We start from the raw sequence: 19,437 nt of genomic DNA on the forward strand, positions 1-19,437 counted from the left end.
CATTGACCGAACGGTTAACTGGAATATACTGATAGTGTAGAGATAGGAACAAGCTCAGCCAGGTGAGGATGAGTTCCCTGACAGAGGCTGTTAACCTGGGACAATCAGGAAAATCCTGGCTAACTGATATAAACAGGAGATTCAGAGTCTTCTCACTTTAGGGGACTGACTCTATGCTGGCTGGTGCGACAGTCAGTGTGTTATTGTTGGTTTCTGCTTCTCTTTTCTTTGGGAGGGGGAAACCTGATCACTGAACTAGCTGAATTATTTAGCCAGTTTGTTAACTAGCATTTCTTTTAGTGAGGACTGATTGTGTGCATCAGGAGTTTAACAATGTGTTTCAGGTGTAACTCAGTTCTCATTAGGGGATTGTTGTTTCACTGGCTGGTTACAGCTTGTATGTTACTCTTTTCTTTTTTTTTTACTTTTTGAGAAAAGGACAATGTTAATTTTATGGTAGGGCTTAGGCCTTGGACTCTAGTTTCCTTTAGCTTTTTGTATGTATCCTCATTGTTTTTGGTGTTTGGATTGAGCCCTTGTGGAAGACATACATTTTACCAGAGGAGCTGTTCCAGTTGGGAGGCCTAGCCCTGGGACTGGGCCTCTGAAGATTGAACACCTGTGTGTGTGCTGGGAGGTGAGTACTTGCTGTATCCTGGAGTTTGGGAGAACTTCTTTCCTTCAGGAGTGGACCAAACCCCTGTGAGTTAACTGCACCTGTACAAGTACTATGTTCCTGTGAGTGGGCCTGGTTTCCTAAGGCTGAGCTAGGACTCCATGGAGACTGAACACCTGTGTGCTGTGCATTTGCTGCCTTCAGGAGTGGACTCTGCCCTGGGTTGGGGACCCTGTTTTTTTAGCGGTGGACTCTGCAGTTTGGAGTGGACTCCATTTTGGACAATGCAACTCATAAACTGGAGTGGACTCGATTCCTGGGAATGGACTCTGTTTTTGAAGATTCTATATTTGGACTGTGTACCAGAAAGGACTCTGTTTTTTGGTAATTAACTGTATTGTGTTTTGTTGGGTCTATCACCTGCACTGTGTTGTATGTCCCTGGGTCTGGAAGGTCTTGCTGTGAGCTGGGAGGCTCATAGATCATCCTGAAAGCTGTCACCCTGAGAGCTGGAGGGTGGGTAGGCAATCCTGTTAACCTGAAGGTGGGTAGGCCACCCTGATGCCAGTTGCTCTGAGAACCAGATGGTGGGTAAGCCATTCTGAGCTCTGTCATCCTGAAGGGGTGATCGATACAGGCTGTCCTAGAGGTGGTTGGAAGGTGTCAGAGCAGCCGAGAGCCAGAAGACATGTAGGGGCAGGCTGAGATCTGGAAGGCTTGTGGGCTACCCTGCATGCCGTTGTCCCTGGGGGAAGGCTGTCCTTGAGGTGGCCAGGTGTCTCTGGACGGCGCATCTGGGTGGGTGAGAGCCCAATGGTATGTGGGGCAGACGGAGAGCCAGAAGGTGCGTAGCTGTCCTCTTTGCTTCCACCCTGGGAGGGTACCAGGGCGGGCTGACCTAAAAGTGGTCAAAAGGTGTGTCAGGGCAGACTGAGAACTGGAAGGGGCATGGGCTGGACCGAGCACCAGAAGGTGCATAGGGGTGGGCTGCCTTAGAGTGGCTGGAAGGTGGGAGGGATGGGGGCTTGCTGGGTCTGCATTTTCCTATGTAACAGGATTGTCTTATGTACAAATGTCATTGTTGATGTCTTTTCATATTTGAAACTACGACTTGGGGTTTGTCCTCATTTCCCTGTAAACTGGTTGAACGGTAGGGTTTGGGGCCTGGCTTTGCTACTCCTCTCCCTTGTAAAATTGCTGTTGTATACAGCTGTAAATGTTAACTGTTTTTCTGTAAACTCTTTTGTAATTGTTTTAATAAAATAAAAACAGGAGAGAGTCAGTCCCCTAAACTGAGAAGACTCCATGCTGGCTGGTGCTACAGTCAATGTGTTACTGTTGGTTTCTGCTTTTTTTTTGGAGGGGGAAACCTGATCACTGAACTGGCTGAATTATTTAGCCAGTTTGTTAACTTGCATTCCTTTAGTGAGGACTGATTACAAAACTCCTGATGCACACAGTGTGTTTCAGGTGAAACTCTGTTCTCATTAGGGGATTGTTGTTTCACTGGCTGGTTGTAGCCTGTGTTATTCTTTTTTTTTCTTTGTCCTTTTCTCAAAAAGTAAAAAAAAATGTTAATTTTGTGGTAGGGCTTAGCCCTTGGACTCTAGTTTCCTTTTGTTTTTTGTATGTATCCTCATTGTTTTTGGTGTTTGGATTGAGCCCTTGTGGAAGACATACATTTTACCAGAGGAGCTGTTCCAGTTGGGAGGCCTAGCCCTGGGACTGGGCCTCTGAAGATTGAACACCTGTGTGTGTGCTGGGAGGTGAGTACTTGCTGTATCCTGAAGTTTGGGAGAAGACCTTGCCTTTGGAAATGGACCAAACCCCTGTGAGTTAACTGCACCTTTTTAAAATGTACTGTGTTCCTATGAGTGGCCCTGGCTCTCCAAGGCTGGGTCTGGACTCCATAGAGACTGAACACCTGTGGGGTGTGCATTTCCTACCTTCAGGAGTGGACTCTGCCCTTGGTTGCAGACTGTTTTTTAGCGGTGGAGTCTGCAGTTTGGAGCGGACTCTATTTCCGACAATGCACATTGTATACTGGAGTGGACTCTGTTCCTGGAAATGGACTCTACATTTTGAAGAAAAATGTCTGTGCTAATGGACTCTGGAATAGAAAGGACTCTGTTTGTTGGTAATTAACTATCATATGGTTTGTTATCACCCGCACTGTCTTGTGTCCCTGGGTCTGGCAGGCCTTGCTGTGACGATCATGCGTCCTCCTGAAATCTGTCACCCAAGAGCCAGAGGGTGGGTAGGCCATCCTGTGAACCTGAAGGTTGGTAGGCTGTCCCAAAAGTTGGAGGGAGGGTAGGCCACCATGATGCCCTGAGAGCCAGGTGGTGAGTAGGCCATTCTGAACACTGCCTTCCTGAGAAGAGGTAATTGGGACGGACTGTCCTAGTGGTGGTCGGAAGGTGTCAGAGCAGCAGAGAGCCAGAAGGCGTGTAGGGGCAGGTTGAGATCCGGAAGGCTTGTATGCTACCCTGCATGCTGTCGTCCCAGGGAAGGGGATGGGCTGTCCTACACGTTGTTGTCCCAGGGATGGGCTGTCCTAGAGATGGCCAGAAGGTGGGCCAGGATAGTCCCCTGGCCGCATGGTGCATCGGAGTGGGTGAGAGCCCAATGGTACATAAGGGCAGACAGAAAGCCAGAAGGCAGGTAGCTGTCCTCTGCACTGTCACCCTGGGCAGATACCAGGGTGGGCTGTCCTAGAGGTGGTTGAAAGGTGTCAGGACAGACCAAGAACTGGAAGGGACATGGGGTGGACCGAGAGCTGGAAGGAGCATGGGGCGGGCTGCATTAGAGTGGCCGGACGGTGGGAGGGACGGGGGCTTGCTGGGTCTGTATTGTCTTATGTGCAAATGTCATTGTTGATGTCTTTTCATATTTGAAACTGGGATTTGTGGCTTGTCCTCATTTCCCTGTAAACTGGTTAAACGGTAGGGTTTGGGGCTTAGCTTTGCTGCTCCTCTCCCTTGTAAAATTGCTGTTGTATACAGCTGTAAACGTTAATTGTTTTTCTGTAACCTCTTTTGTAATTGTTTAATAAAATAAAATAGGAATGTCAGAGGTTCTGTTCACACTAGGAGCTGGCTCTGAGCCAGTTGGATTAGTGCCATGTACTACGCCTGGGTAAATAAAGGCTGATTTGGTTAATGGGGAGAAAAGAACAGGAGTAATGGAGTTTTGCTCGCTCTGAGGAAGCTGGACCAGTGTCGAGTACTATGCACGTATAAATAAAGGGTGACTTGGACACTCTCTTTACCAGCCTCTGTGGAGTTATTTCAGTGGGGAAAAAAACACTTGTAGAATTTCGCTCACGACAGTCATCTTTGAGTTGAGTAAGCATGTCTGCCATTATGCCATTATTTGGGCAGCTTGACTCGTTCAACCCTACCATTGAAGACTGGGCCCAGTATGTGGGAAGAATGTGTTTTTTTTTCTCTGGACAAATGACATTGAGGCTGAGGTAAAGCAGTGAGTAATTCTCCTGGCAGCTTGTGGACCCATAGCTTTTTCAGTTATTAGGAGCCTAATATTTCCTGAGGCATCAGAATTGAAATCTTTCTGAACTCTGAGACCAGATCACTGCAGAAGACAGTGTTTTTTATTATGGAAAGCAAGGGTGATTGTTCCACACAATGGTTGCTGCGAGATACTTGCTGAATCCCACCGGAGTCATCCAGGGGTGTCCACAATGAAGATGTTGCCGAGAGGTTGTCGGGTGGCCAGGATTGGATGCAGACAGAGCCATATTGGTGGGACAGTGCCAACAAGGACAAAGATTACTGCCAGCAGCTCCTTCACATTTTGTGGGAATGGCAGGGTAAATCCTGAACTTGGTTGTACATCAACTATGCCTTTCATGGGCTCAACGTTCTTAGTCATTGTGGAGTTGAGGTGAAATGGCAACAGGAATGCCAATGCCAAACAGTAAGCTCATCTATGCAAGAGATACAGTTTACCTTCAGGAGATGACATTTGGTGCCAAATGCATGGGTAGGAGGTATGGTCAACATAAGGTCAGGTTCTGTGATGTACAAAGTCCGGGAAGGTGAGGTGGTCCTGAACAAGCACATCTACCACGTGAAAGCTGCAAAACCTACACGGCCCCTCAGAACAGCCAGAAAGGCTGTCGGTACCTATCGACTCTTCCCCCTCTGTCTAGCATCAAAGAAATCTGAGTCTGACATGAACATGGCCTTAATGCCATTACCACCTGAAGAAGGGGATGAATTTCTTCCGATATGCTCTGGATACAAGAGGTGGGCTACAGTCAGGTATGTGTTGCCTGTAGCTGAGGCTGACTTGGAGAAACTGGACCTGGTGCAAGAAGCCCCAGGACAGGCTATAAGAGGAAGAACAGGTCTATGCTCCCACACTTAAATGGGGAAGGATGTGGTGATTGGAACGAGGTCAGCCAAGTGGACTCTTGAAATGAGTTCCCTGATTGGGGCTGTTAACCTGGTCTCATCAAGAAGATAGAAATAGGAGTGAGAGGTTCTGCTCACTCTTCAGAGCTGACTCTGAGGAAGCTGGACTAGAGTCAAGTACTATGCATGTATATGTAAAAGAGCATCCCAGGAGCAGCGACATTGACGTTTCGGGCATCATGAAGGGCTTTTGCCTGAAACGTCGATTTTTGCTGCTCCTTGGATGCTGCCTGAACTGCTGTGCTCTTCCAGCACCATTGCTGGAATCTGGTTTCCAGCATCTGCAGTCATTTTTTTTAACCTCATGTATGTAAAGGCTGACTTGGTGACAGGATTCCAGCTTCAATATCATTAGCAACAAAGCATCTAGGGAACAACACTCTGGTATTTTTGAGCACCAGTTCTATGAGATGTTGTTTTAGTATAAAAATGAATTTCACAATGGTGAATAGGTACCATGGAATTCCCTTTTATGGTCAATAAGATTTCACTGTGATAACCTGTTTTTATTCTAAATTTCAGCTGTTTTCCTCATTTATGTTGTAGCTATGGAAGGAAGTGAAAAGGGATAGGCCTCAAAACTAAACGAAAAACTGAAAGAACTACAGATGCTCGAAATTAGAAACAAAAACAAATTACTGGAAAAGATCAGCCGGTCTAGCAGCAACTGTGGAAAACCAATGCTGCCAGACCTGCTGTGTTTTTCCAGCAACTTCTGCTTTTGCTCAAAAATAAACTGTCTGAGGCTGCATTTTATATTTTGTAGTTGTACCCAAATTATTGGATGACCAACATGACTGTAAGGAAACTGTCAATTAACTGGATATATATTTGCAAACTTGTCTGGGAACGTCCAATTACATTACTCATGAGTAGATTTTAACAAGGTTATTCTGCTCTAAGCAGATACTTGCTTTTGAAAGGAATTAGCTGGAACACCACATGCCTGATCTTGTTGACATTTTTGATTTTCGTATATCTAAAAACTAATAAAGAAGAGGGTTGGATTATCATAATAGGCAAGTAGGTCAGCAGATCGATCTCCTTTCTTTCATGGGAGCTGGGGATATTTCTGGAGTCAAATCTGCCACCTCTGGAGGCAGGTCTGAAGAGACAACTGAGGCAGGTGAATGTCCACCTCCATTCACTGGGACTTCAGGCCAATTTTGTAATGATAAATGTCAGGCTCTTAAGAATGCCCCCTCCTTCCTATTGGCTTTCACGCTTCTTCATTTTTCCCATGTGCTTGCATACCCCCCTCATCTTTCCCAAGTCTAGCTGAAGACCCACATGCCTCCATCATACTCCTCACATCTCCCGTGCCCTCTCTATGCCCTTGTGTATCCCATGTATCAGCCATAGCTTATTAATATGAGCAGACTTCAGGGAATCATTTCTTAGAAATGTTTCTTCACGTCCATTCCAATGTGAAAAGTAGATGAAAAGACACTCATTTAAGGTAGCCATTCAAGAAAGTTAAATCTCAAGCAGCCAATTTATTTAAAAACAAACTCAGCAACCATGGATCAAGCAATCAAGGACAAATAATCTTTCACTAATATCTTAAAACTATATAAATCAACTGTCTACACAGTCTCTTGCTGAGATAAGTGGTTCTGCCATTTCTGAAACACCATGTACAATGTAGTTAAATCAAATCTTCCTAAATGGAAAAAAGAGTGTGGTGGGTTTGGATGGGTGTGAGGGAAGTGACAGTGGTAGGGTTAATTTAAAAAAAAAAACTGAAACTTTTAAAAAAAAAAGCCACTATTTTATGCATAGGTTACACTGGAAATCTTGTCAATCAATGCAACTTAGGAATACGTCTGCTTTTCGTTCTCAGTGAAAAGCACTGCAAATTCTTTTTCCAATTTAACAGGGCACTGGGCATTTGTATCACTTGCATTCATGACATTTGAGTTCCCAAGCACTGCTTACTTTGCTTTTGATTGCAGCATACCACTTTTCCCAATTGGAAGAAGTACTCTAGCATTGTAGAAATGTTGATAAGCATTAAAGTATTGGTTTACCTACTGGTAGAGAGCAAATCCCCATAATCAATTACTGCAGCAAAAAAGATAAAAATCTCAACACCAGGTTATAGTCCAACAGGTTTAATTGGAAGCACACTAGCTTTCAGAGTGACGCTCCATCAGGTGGTAGTGGAGGGCTCAATCCTAACACACGGAATTTATAGCAAAAATTTACAGTGTGATGTAACTGAAATTATACATTGAAAAACTGATTGTCTGTTAAGCCTTTCATCTGTTAGAATACAGTTTCACTTCTTTCATGTGTAAATCACAAAACCTTTTTAAAAAGTTGCATTCTCTGGTTAGCTGTTAACAATGGTGATAGCTAGACAATATGTTGAAGGTGTTGGCCCCCTGTGTTCTCTGTCTATGCCATGATGTTTAGATTGATTGATTGATTCTAATCTAAAAAGTGAGATAACGGAGTTTTACATAAATTCGTGCAGTTTTTGAGCTCCAGAGTTCTACATGAATGCATGCAGTTTGAGTAAAGTACAATGTAACCCTGCATGTACAAATTCACCCCACAAAGTGTGTGTGTGTGTCCGTCCGTCCATCCCCGGTAATGTGACATGAACCCAAGGTCCTGATTGAGGCCCTCCCTATGGGTACCGAACGTAGCTATCAGCCTCCGCTCGGCCACTTTTCTCTGCTGCCTGTCCCGAAGTCCACCTTGGAGGATGGTCACCCGAAGGTGCGAGGCTGAATGTCCTGTACCACCGACGTGTTCGCCAAGTGGAAGGGAACCCTCCTGTCTGTTTTGTTGTGCGGTACCCATTCATCCGTTGTCATACTTTTTGCCTGGTTTCCCCAATGAACCATGCCTCCAGGCATCCTTGCCTGCAACGTATAAGATAGACGACGTTCTGAATCACATGAGTACCTGCCATGTACAAGGTGGGAGGTGTCCCCACGTGTAATGATGGTACCTATGTCCACACTCTGACACGTCTTGCAGCATGACAGGGTTGTATGGAGTTGACCTGAGAGCCGGGCAGCTTGCTACGAACAACAATCTATTAACAACCGCCAAGTCTCAAACAGATCGTTGTTCGTAGCAAGCTGTCTGGCTCTCGGGTCAACTCCATATAACCCTGTCATGGTAGGCGCTGCAAGATGTGTCAGTGTGGACATAATGGTGGTATCTATGAGTGGGGACACCTCCCATCTTGTACATGGCAGGTACTCATGTGATTCAGCCAACGTTGTCTATCTTATGTTGCAGGCAAGGATGCCCGGAGGCATGGTACATTGGGGAAACCGAGCAAAGGCTACGACAACGGATGAATGGGCACTACACAACAATCAACAGCGAGGAGGGTTCCCTCCCAGTTGGGGAACATTTCAGCGGTACAGGACATTCAGCTTCGGACCTGCGGGTGACTATCCTCCAAGGTGGACTTCGGGACAGGCAGCAGAGAAAAGTGGCTGAGCAGAGGCTGATAGCTAAGTTCGGTACCCAAAGGGAGGGCCTCAATCAGGATCTTGGGTTCATGTCACATTACAGATGACCACCATTGCACTATACACGCACTCGGGCACTCACAGGCGCTCTCACTCACAGGCGCTCTCACTCACAGGCGCTCTCACTCACAGGCGCTCTCACTCACAGGCGCTCTCTCGCACACAGGCGCTCTCTCGCACACAGGCACTCACACACTCACACTCACACACACAGGCACTCACTCTTACTCACACACGGACACACATGCACATAGACCCGCACACAGACACACACTCACACATGCACCCCCTTCACAGACTTAAGACACTCTGCACTCATACACTTTCTTTCACACTCCACTCCCAATCCAGATGGGGACACATGCAGACAGACAAAGACCCACATGCGCGCACATATTTTGTGGGGTGAATTAGTACTTGCAGGGTTACATTGTACTTTGCTCAAAAACTGCATGCATTTATGTAAAACTTCGTTATCTCTCTTTTTAGATTAGAATCAATCTAAACATCATGACATAGACAGAGAACACAGGGGGCCAAAACCTTCAACATATTGTCTAGCTACCACCATTGTTAACAGCTAACCCGAGAATGCAACTTTTTTAAAAAAAGGTTTTGTGGTTTACACATGAAAGAAGTGGAACTAACAGATGAAAGGCTTAACAGGAAACCAATTTTTCAATGTATAATTTCAGTTACATCACACTGTAAATTCTGTGTTAGGATTGAGCCCTCTACTACCACCTGATGAAGAAGCTAGTGTGCTTCCAATTAAACCTGTTGGACTATAACCTGGTGTTGCGTGATTTTTTTAACTTTGTACACCCCCGTCCAACACCTATCTCCAAATCATGCAGCAAAAAACATTGAACAATACTGCACCTAACTACTAAGACTATAAGAACACTTTGTTTCAAAGCCTGTAAATGAAAGAATGCCAGGAGGAGGTGGCTGATTTTCTTTGGCGCCCTACTGAGGACTTCAGGCACCTGTACTTCACAATTCCTCATGGCAACCATAAACCACCTCTACTTACAAAAGGGACCAAACTCCAGTAAAATTGCAAGGCAATTTGTACATCCTTCATTGTAATGGAGTTGGTAAGGGAGGGAGTGTCTTATGTAGACTGATTACCCCCACCCTTATCCAGCACCACAGAAGTTGCTTCAACTGGGAATGGGGCAACAATGCTGCAATCATGTCCCACCCCACATTTTTTAATTGTTTCCAAGGTGGCATTACTTGATGAAAATCTGGTTTTAATTTATGGTATTTTGCGTTTTTCCATACACTTAATGTATATATTTTGTTTGTAATTCAAATGATGATGTAATAATACTGCTCTTGCAAAATCACACTATTCCCCCGTTGGAAATTTCAGTTACAGGAAGTAAGTAAACTGGGTTGCAATAACTGACCAAATTATAATATTTAAGGCAGAACCTAAACTTAAATATTTAAACTACACTAGTTCTCTTTTTTTCCACTACACTTAAAATAAACATGCAGCACAGAGTATGCACTGAAAAACATTTTTGTTAATTTGCATCTTCTTAGTGAAAGTATATAAAAGCCTCCAAAAGTGGATCTTTGAGATAAAGAAGGAACAATAGCTGAGAGAGTAGACGCCACCAAGAGAGTTCTGATGATTGGTGTTAATACTCTTGGTTTTAAAATTTCACTGTAAATTGACAAGACTGAAATCCAATTCCAAATTGAGTAGGAAGATAAAAATGGTTCAGAGTGCCCTTAAGAAGCAACTCGATATACTGAGGCCAATCTGTATCAGATGAAATTCACTGTTGGTAGGTGTTAAGTATAAAAGGTAGTTCTTTTATTTTTTTTTAAAGATTGAACTTGGTGTTTATTTATTGACATACAGATCAGGGCTCAGAACACTATAAACAACTCTTTGAAGAGCACAAGAAAAACTCAAAACTAGACAGGAACTGCATTCGGCAACTGTTAACCAGTACAAACCAGGAGTGGCCAGGGTGCAGTGAAGATTCAGTAATCAACCATTGTTTTTATAGTATACCCATTAAATAGCAACACTGACCTCAAGGTAGTTCTTTTATAAGGTGATGGTTCCGTTCTTTTGCAATCCCACATTATTTTAAATAATCACCCTTTAGAAACAGCACTTAAACTGTTGACGATGTAATCTCGCTCCTGCTAACACATGTTTTAAAAGCTCATGTTTTAGAAACAGTGTCCTCAATCACATTACAGCAAATTTGTGTTAACGAAACACACGTTATAGCAGAACAACCTGTACATACTACTTGAGAGATGAGTTAATTTGGGGAGAATGCCATGAGAGATTTGAGGCTATTGATTTTCAATGCTTAAATGATTCCAAAGCTTTTACCTCGAGCAATTTACCCAAAATCATTCAACAAAGGATTCTGGGTAATCCAAGATGGAGGACGGGAAAATTTCTGGCTGTAAGAGCTGTTCCTTTTTTTTTGAGGTATTTTAGGTGTTGGAGGTGATTTCCTTGAATTCCAGGTGCAGCAATTCCTGTTTTATATGTTGTTGCATTGTTTTGGAACTTTGGGGAAAAAAAGTCAAAACAACAGCAGTTTAAAAGGGAGAAGAGCAGACAAAAGAAGTACATGGTGAGGACAGTGCAGAAGAGAGAGAGAACCTGCAGTTACCGCCTTTGCTGTTTGAATTCGTGTATCGCTGGACATTGTGTTAATTTTCCCAGATGCACTCCAGTGAAAATCACAACTAATCTTGGAGGAACTGTTCGGCGAAGTTCACAGCACAGAATCAGATAAGTTAATTGTTGTTTTAAGTCTGTCCAAGAGAGAGGCTGCAGTAGTCAGTATAGTGGATTCTTTCTTGATTATATGTTCTTGGAGATAAGTCTCTTGATTAAACTTAAAATATAAGCCATAGCTATTAATTTAACCTGGGCAGTGTTTGTAGAGGAATAAGATGGTGTTATTTTCTGGGTCTGTAGATTGTGAAGGAGCAAAAATGGCCTTTGCAGTGATATGTACTTCCTGTCAGATGGGGGAGTTTAATGAGAGTTTAAGGGTTACAGCAGATTATATCTGCCATAAATACTGTTGGATGCGAATCTTATCAGATCGAGTGGATCGGTTGGAGAGACGGATAGAAGCGATGAGGAATTTGCAACAGCAACAGTATGTGATGGATGGCAGTTACAGGAAGGGGGAAAAGTCTCAGATACAGTCACATAGATGGGTTAACTCCAGGAAGGGTAAGAGAGGTAGGCAGCTAGGGCAGGAGTGTTTTGTGGATATACCCATTTCAAACAGGTATGCTGTTTTGGAAAATGTAGGGGGTGATGGATTCTCAGAGGAACGTAGCACGAACAGCCAAGTTTCTGGTAGTGAGACTGGCTCTAATGCAACGAGGGATACGTCAGCTTCCAAGAGATCGATTTTGTGTTAGGGGATTCTGTAGTCAGAGGTACAGACAGACGTTTCTGTGGCCAGCAGAGAAAAAGCAGAATAGTGTGTTGTTTCCCTGGTGCCAGGATCAAGGATGTCTCAGAGAGGGTGCAGAATGTTCTCATGGGGGAGAGGGACCAGCAGGAGGTCATTGTCCACATTGGAACCGACATTGGAAGGGAAAAGGTTGAGATTTTGAAGGGAGATTACAGAGAGTTAGGCAGAAATTTAAAAAGGAGGTCCTCAAGGGTAGTAATATCTCGATTACTCCCAGTGCTCGGAGCTAGTGAGGGCAGGAATAGGAGATTAGAGCAGATTAATGCATGGATTCATCTGCTGGTGTACGGGAGAAGGATTCACATTTGTGGATCATTGGAATCTCTTCTGGGGTAGAAGAGACGTGTACAAGAAGGACGGATTGCACCTAAATTGGAAGGGGACTAATATATTGGCAGGGAGATTTGCTAGAACTGCTTGGGAGGATTTAAACTAGTAAGGTGGTGGGGTGGGACCCAGGGAAATAGTGAGGAAAGAGATCGATCTGACAAGGGTACAGCTGAGAACAGAAGTGAATCAAACAGTCAGGGCAGGCAGGGACAAGGTAGGACTAATAAATTAAACTGCATTTATTTCAATGCAAGGGTCCTAACAGAGAAGGCAGGTGAACTCAGGGCATGGTTAGGAACATGGGACTGGGATATCATAACAATTACAGAAACATGGCTCAGCACAGGGATGGGCAGGACTGGCAACTTAATGTTCCAGAATTCAAATGCTACAGGAAGGATATAAAGGGAGGCAAGAGAGGAGAGGGAGTGGCCTTTTTGATAAGGGATAGCATTATAGCTGTGCTGAGGGAGGATATTCCCGGAAATACATCCAGGAAAGTTATTTGGGTGGAACTGAGAAATAAGAAAGGGATGATCACCTTATTGGGATTGTATTATAGATCCCCTAATTGTCAGTGGGAAATTGAGAAACAAACTTGTAAGGAGATCTCCGCTATCTGTAAGAATAATAGGGTAGTTATGGTAGGGGATTTTAACTTTCCAAACATCGACTGGGACTGCCATAGTGTTAAAGGTTTAGATGGAGAGGAATTTGTATGTACAAGACAATTTTCTGATTCAGTATGTGGATGTACCTACTAGAGAAGGTGCAAAACTTCACCTACACTTGGGAAATAAGACAGGGCAGCTGACTGAGGTGTCAGTGGGGGAGCACTTTGGGGCCAGTGACCATAATTCTATTTGTTTTAAAATAGTGATGGAAAAGGATAGACCAGATCTAAAAGTTGAAGTTCTGAATTGGAGAAAGGCCAATTTTGACGGTATTAGGCAAGACCTTTCGAAAGCTGATTAGAGGCAGATGTTCGCAGGTAAAGGGATGGCTGGAAAATGGGAAGCCTTCAGAAATCCTGTATATTCCTGTCAGGGTGAAAGGGAAGGCTAGTAGGTATAGGGAATGCTGGATGACTAAAGAAATTGAGGGTTTGGTTAAGAAAAAGAAGGAAGCGTATGTCAGGTATAGACAGGATAGATCGAGTGAATCCTTAGAGTATAAAGAAAGTAGGAGTATGCTTAAGAGAGAAATCAGGACAGCAAAATGGGGACATGAGACAGCTTTGGCAAATAGAATTAAGGAGAATCCAAAGGGTTTTTACAAATATATTAAGGCCAAAAGGGTAAACTAGGGAGAGAATAGGGCCCCTCAAAGATCAGTAAGGCGGCCTTTGTGTGGAGCCACAGAAAATGGGGGAGATACTAAATGAATATTTTGCATCAGTATTTACTGTGGAAAAGGATATGGAAGATATAGACTGTAGGGAAATAGATGGTGACATCTTGCAAAATGTCCAGATTACAGAGGAGGAAGTGCTGGATGTCTTGAAACGGTTAAAACTGATAAATCCCCAGGACCTGATCAGGTGTACCCGAGAACTCTGTGGGAAGCTAGAGAAGTGATTGCTGGGCCTCTTGCTGAGATATTTGTATCATCGATAGTCACAGGTGAGGTGCCGGAAGACTGGAGGTTGGCAAATGTGGTGCCACTGTTTTAAGAAGGGTGGTAAGGACAACCAAGGGAACTATAGACCGGTGAGCCTGACCTCTTTGGTGGGCAAGTTGTTGGAGGGAATCCTGAGGGACAGGATATACATGTATTTGGAAAGGCAAGGACTGATTCGGGATAGTCAACATGGCTTTGTGCGTGGGAAATCATGTCTCACAAACTTGATTGAGTGTTTTGAAGAAGTAACAAAGAAGATTGAGGACAGAGCAGTAGATGTGATCTATATGGACTTCAATAAGGTGTTTGACAAGGTTCCCCATGGGAGACTGATTAGCAAGGTTAGATCTCATGGAATACAGGGAGAACTAGCCATTTGGATACAGAACTGGCTCAAAGGTAGAAGACAGAGGATGGTGGTGGGTTGTTTTTCAGACTGGAGGCCTGTGACCAGTGGAGTGTCACAAGGATCGGTGCTGGGCCCTCTACTTTTTGTCATTTACATAAATGATTTGGATGCGAGCATAAGAGGTACAGTTAGTAAGTTTGCAGATGACACCAAAATTGGAGGTGTAATGGACAGCGAAGAGGGTTACCTCAGATTACAACAGGATCTGGACCAGATGGGCCAATGGGCTGAGAAGTTTAATTCAGATCAATGTGAGGTTCTGCATTTTGGGAAAGCAGATTTTAGCAAGACTTATACACTTAATGGCAAGGTCCTTGGGAGTGTTGCTGAACAAAGAGACCTTGGAATGCAGGTTCATAGCTCCATGAAAGTGGAGTTGCAGGTAGATAGGATAGTGAAGAAGGAGTTTGGTATGCTTTCCTTTTATTGGTCAGTGTATTTAAGTACACGAGTTGGGAGGTCATGTTGCGGCTATACAGGACATTGGTTAGGCCACTGTTGGAATATTGCGTGCAATTCTGGTCTCCTTCCTATCGGAAAGATGTTGTGAAACTTGAAAGGGTTCAGAAAAGATTCACAAAGATGTTGCCCGTGTTGGTGGATCTGAGCGACAGGGAGAGGCTGAACAGGCTGGGGCTGTGTTCCCTGGAGTGTTGGAGGCTGAGGGGTGACCTTTATAGAGGTTTACAAAATTGAGGGGCATGGATAGGATAAATAGACAAAGTCTTTTCCCTGGGTTCAGGGAGTCCAGAACTAGAGGGCATAGGTTTAGGGTGTGGACAGCTTTTCCACCTCAAAGGCAGCCTGACTGACTGACCAGTTGCATTTCTAATTGAACAAGAAACATTGAGAAGATTCAACAGGACCCAGTAGGACCTTCCATTTACCAGAATGTAAGCGTATTGGAGATTAGAGCTGAAAAATGTGTTGCTGGAAAAGCGCAACAGGTCAGGCAGCATCCAACGAGCAGGAGAATCGACGTTTCGGGCATAAGCCCTTCTTCAGGAATGAGGAGGGTGTGTCAAGCAAGCTAAGATATAAGGTAGGAGGAGGGACTTGGGGGAGGGGTGTTGGGAATGCGATAGGTGGAAGGAGGTTAAGGTGATAGGCCGGGGTGGGGGGGCGGAGAGGTCGGGAAGAAGATTGCAGGTCAAGAAGGCGGTGCTGAGTCAGAGGGTTGGGACTGAGCTAAGACGGGGAGAGGGGAAATGAGGAAGCTGGACAAATCTGCATTCATCCCTTGTGGCTGGAGGGTTCCTAGGCAGAAGATGAGGTGCTCTTCCTCCAGGCGTTGTGATGCCATGGTCTGGTGATGGAGGAGACCAAGGACCTGCATGTCTTTGGTGGAGTGGGAGGGGCAGTTGGTGTTCAGCCACGGGGTGGTTGGGTTGGTTGGTGCGGGTGTCCCAGAGGCGTTCACTGAAACTTTCCGCAAGTAGATGGCCTGTCTCCCCAAGGTAGAGGAGGCCACAATGTAGAGGAGATTAGAGTCCTACGTTGTCGAAGACCCAAGGGGGTTGTGTGGCGGAGGGTGGGGGGTGGACATTGTGTTCCCTAGAAGCTGCTCAGTGATGCATTAACCCTGAAATCTCCATCGAGGTCGCACACTAGTTGGTCCCTGCAAATTACTGCTCATGAACTGCTGCTGGAGAGATATTTTGGATCTGGGCACCTAAAATAAAAGATCTGTGTTCTCTCAGTATAGTTTGGAGGGAATATTGATGGCGGCAATAAGGTTTGGGGCCTGGGAAATCAGTGGCTGGAGTGGGAGTCTTTGAAGACCTCAGTTGACCTTGTCTTCCTTTAGCTGACAGATTTTCTAAACCCGTGTTCCCTTTCTATTGTTTAAATTGCCAACCTGCCACCTGGAAGTGAAAATCAAAGCGGGTGGGTTGGGTTTTGGGATTACATTTTTAATACTTTAATCTTCCATCCTGCACTGTTCTGTTCTATGTCTATCCAGCCTCAAACCTGTGCATTTTCACAGTTAAAATTCTGCTTTTTTTCCTGTGTTAAAGTTGTGCTGCAGCTGAATCTGCACTGCAGCAATGTGCTACTTGTGTAACAGAAATTCAGATATGATTTATGTACTTGAAGTATTCTGGGCCCAGCAAGTGCAATTGCTTTCGCCCTTTACTCTCCTTTATAGCTGAAGTACATGTGCTTATATAAGCAGTTTGCAGTAGTTAACTGAGGAGTCAAGAGTATTCTGGGGCAATAGCTATAAGACAGATCCAGGACTTGATCCCCTGATCATCCAGGAACAGCCTGGTTGAGGATTTAAGAGGGGGGAGCTAACCTGGTAGTTTCAGGAGGAATTCACACATTTATAATGCAGTCAGAAAGCTGGAAATATCTCCACCTATTCACTGTTTTAATCCATCCACACCATGCTCATCACCATCTTCCTTGTTGTACTCTGTGGCAGCATATATGAAAAAATATTAAGGAAGCATCTTTGATACATCTCTCAGTTCTGGCAATCACTTACCTTGAGGCTTTGGATTTGTCGCGTGTGATGTGAATTTACTTGGGGTAGCTTTCCCATTTACTTCCTGAACATTGTTTCCTGCTTTACTCCTGAAGTTTTGCTGAACTGCTTTGGAAATATCCGGCAGACTAGGTCTATGCCCTGATGCTGAAGTGTTTAAATGGTTGACCGTGTTGGCTGAGGATAAAGACATGGAAAGATTCAATACAAAGATCAATTAAGTCAGATTTTGAGTATGCTAAATTATTTTCGATTTCCACTGTGTACAATATAAAACTTTGCATGCTAACTGTTAAATGTTTGTTGGACTATTTTGAATGGACTCATTGGCACCTGCATGTTATCAATGACTCAGCTTTGTTTTTCTATTAAACCAGTATTGTCATAACAGAAGAAGATCAATCCCTTTTCATGTCAGAAGAACTTTCACATTGTAAATCTTTTTTTATTTGAATTAGTACAGATGCTAAAGGACAATATATTTTTGAAGAAATGTAAGTCACGAAGCTTTATTGTGAGATTCCTTTATCTTTTGTCTCCTGTAGTAGAGCTGTGTCCTGAATTGTCAATTTCATTTTGGTCTGTCTACATCTATAGCACCTTCTCCCCCTCTGAGCATCTCTAGTTATAGTACACCTCTTATCTCTCCATTAAAATCTTAGGTCCCATGCTATGTTTTTCACCAGAGATGGGATTATAGAATCCCTACAGTATGGAAAGAGGCACCGACCCTCTGACAGCCTACCCCGATTCCCACACTGTCCCCATAGTAACCATGGCTAACCCACCCACCTGAACTCTGAGGCCATTTTACCATAGCCTATCCACCATGGGAGGACACTATGGCACTCAGAGGAAACCCACACAGACATGGGGAGAATGTGCAAACTCCGCACAGACAGTCACTCAAGGGTGTAATCGAACTCAGGTCCCTGGTGCTGTGAAGCAGGAGTGCTAACCACTGAGCCACCATGCTGACAGATAACTGTCAGCTTTCCTCCCCGAGAATGAGGAAGGAATCCGAGATCACTTTGTCTGAAATGGAATGATGAAAACAGAGAAATAATAGGAGAGGAGAAGGCCATAAATCTGGGTCAGAGATGAAATTATAGGAGCATTAAAGAGTACACAAAGGTAGTTAACTCAAAAAGTGTGTGGACAAGGGGCTTATGATGGATGGCGAATCACTGAGGATGAGATGTTGCTCAGTGTAAAGGATGAAATGATAAAAAATTTGCCCTGGGTCACGCTATCCCACATGATTCTTACATGAAGTCAAGTTTGAATTAATTGAGTTATGAAGATAGATTGGAGAGATTTAGACTGTTTCCCTTGCAGAGGTGAAGGCTAAGAGGAGAAAAGTCATGATTTGGAGATGCCGGCGTTGGACTGGGATGTACAAAGTTAAAAATCACACAACAGGTTATAGTCCAACAGGTTTAATTGGAAGCACACTAGCTTCTTCAGGTGATAGTGGAGGGCTCAATCCTAACAAAGAATTTGTAGCAAAGATTTATAGTGTGATGTAACTGAAATTATACATTGAAAAATTGATTGTTTGTTAAGCCTTTCATCTGTTAGAATATAGTTCCACTTCTTTCATGTGTAAATCACAAAATCTTTTTTTAAAAAAGTCGCATTCTCGGGTTAGCTGTTAACAATGGTGATAGCTAGACAATATGTTGAAGGTGTTGGCTCCCTGTGTTCTCTGTCTATGCCATGATGTTTAGATTGATTCTAATCTAAAAAGTGAGATAACGAAGTTTTACATAAATTCATGCAGCTTTTGAGCTCAGTTCTACATAAATGCATGCAGTTTTTGAGCAAAGTACAATGTAACCTTGCAAGTATAAATTCACCCCACAAAATATGTGTGCATGTTGATCTTTGTCTGTCTGTCTGTCTGTCTGTGTGTCTGTCTGGGTTGGGGGTTGTGAGTGTGAGAATGTGTGAGTGTGTAGTGAGTGCAGAGTGTCTTAAGTCTGTGTGTACGTATAGTGTAATGGTGGTCACCTGTAACGTGACATGTGACCCAAAGTCCCTGATGAGGCCCTCCCTATGGTTCCGAATTTAGCTGTCAGCCTCTGCCTGGCCACGCAGAGAAAAGTGGCCGAGCAGAGGCTGATAGCTAAGTTCGGAACCATAGGGAGGGCCTCATCAGGGACCTTGGGTTCATGTCACATTACAGGTGACCACCATTACACTATATACACACACAGATACTCCTACCCACACACACACAGGCACTCCTATACACACGGGCACACAGACACCCACACACCCTTACAGACACACACACACTCCCACACTCACACATGCACCCCCTTCACAGACTTAAGACACTCTGCACTCACTACACACACACGTACACTTTCTCACACTCACAACCCCCAACCCAGACACACGCGCGCACACACATACATGCGCACATATACTTTGTGGGGTAGAACTCTGAGCTCAAAAACTGCATGATTTATGTAAAACTCCGTTATCTCACTTTTTAGATTAGAATCGATCTAAACATCTGGCCTAGACAGAGAACACATCCGC

General features: G+C 44.1%; 1 protein-coding gene across 11 annotated transcripts in view; it reads right to left on the reverse strand.

Annotated features, from left to right (window-relative positions):
• Positions 1-19,437, reverse strand: part of LOC122559567 (FYVE, RhoGEF and PH domain-containing protein 4) — a 256,121-nt gene that overhangs the window by 59,781 nt on the left and 176,903 nt on the right. For all 11 annotated transcript variants that reach the window (XM_043709240.2, XM_087997368.1, XM_087997366.1 and 8 more), the window contains one exon: positions 16,888-17,064. In XM_043709240.2, the coding sequence (XP_043565175.2) occupies positions 16,888-17,064 (177 nt within the window). The remainder of the gene's footprint in view (positions 1-16,887; positions 17,065-19,437) is intronic.

The sequence above is a fragment of the Chiloscyllium plagiosum genome, unplaced genomic scaffold, assembly GCF_037043375.1.
Source record: "Chiloscyllium plagiosum isolate Xiang-an unplaced genomic scaffold, Cpla_swu_hap1 HiC_scaffold_19, whole genome shotgun sequence".
In the NCBI taxonomy this organism is placed as follows: Eukaryota; Metazoa; Chordata; class Chondrichthyes; order Orectolobiformes; family Hemiscylliidae; genus Chiloscyllium; species Chiloscyllium plagiosum.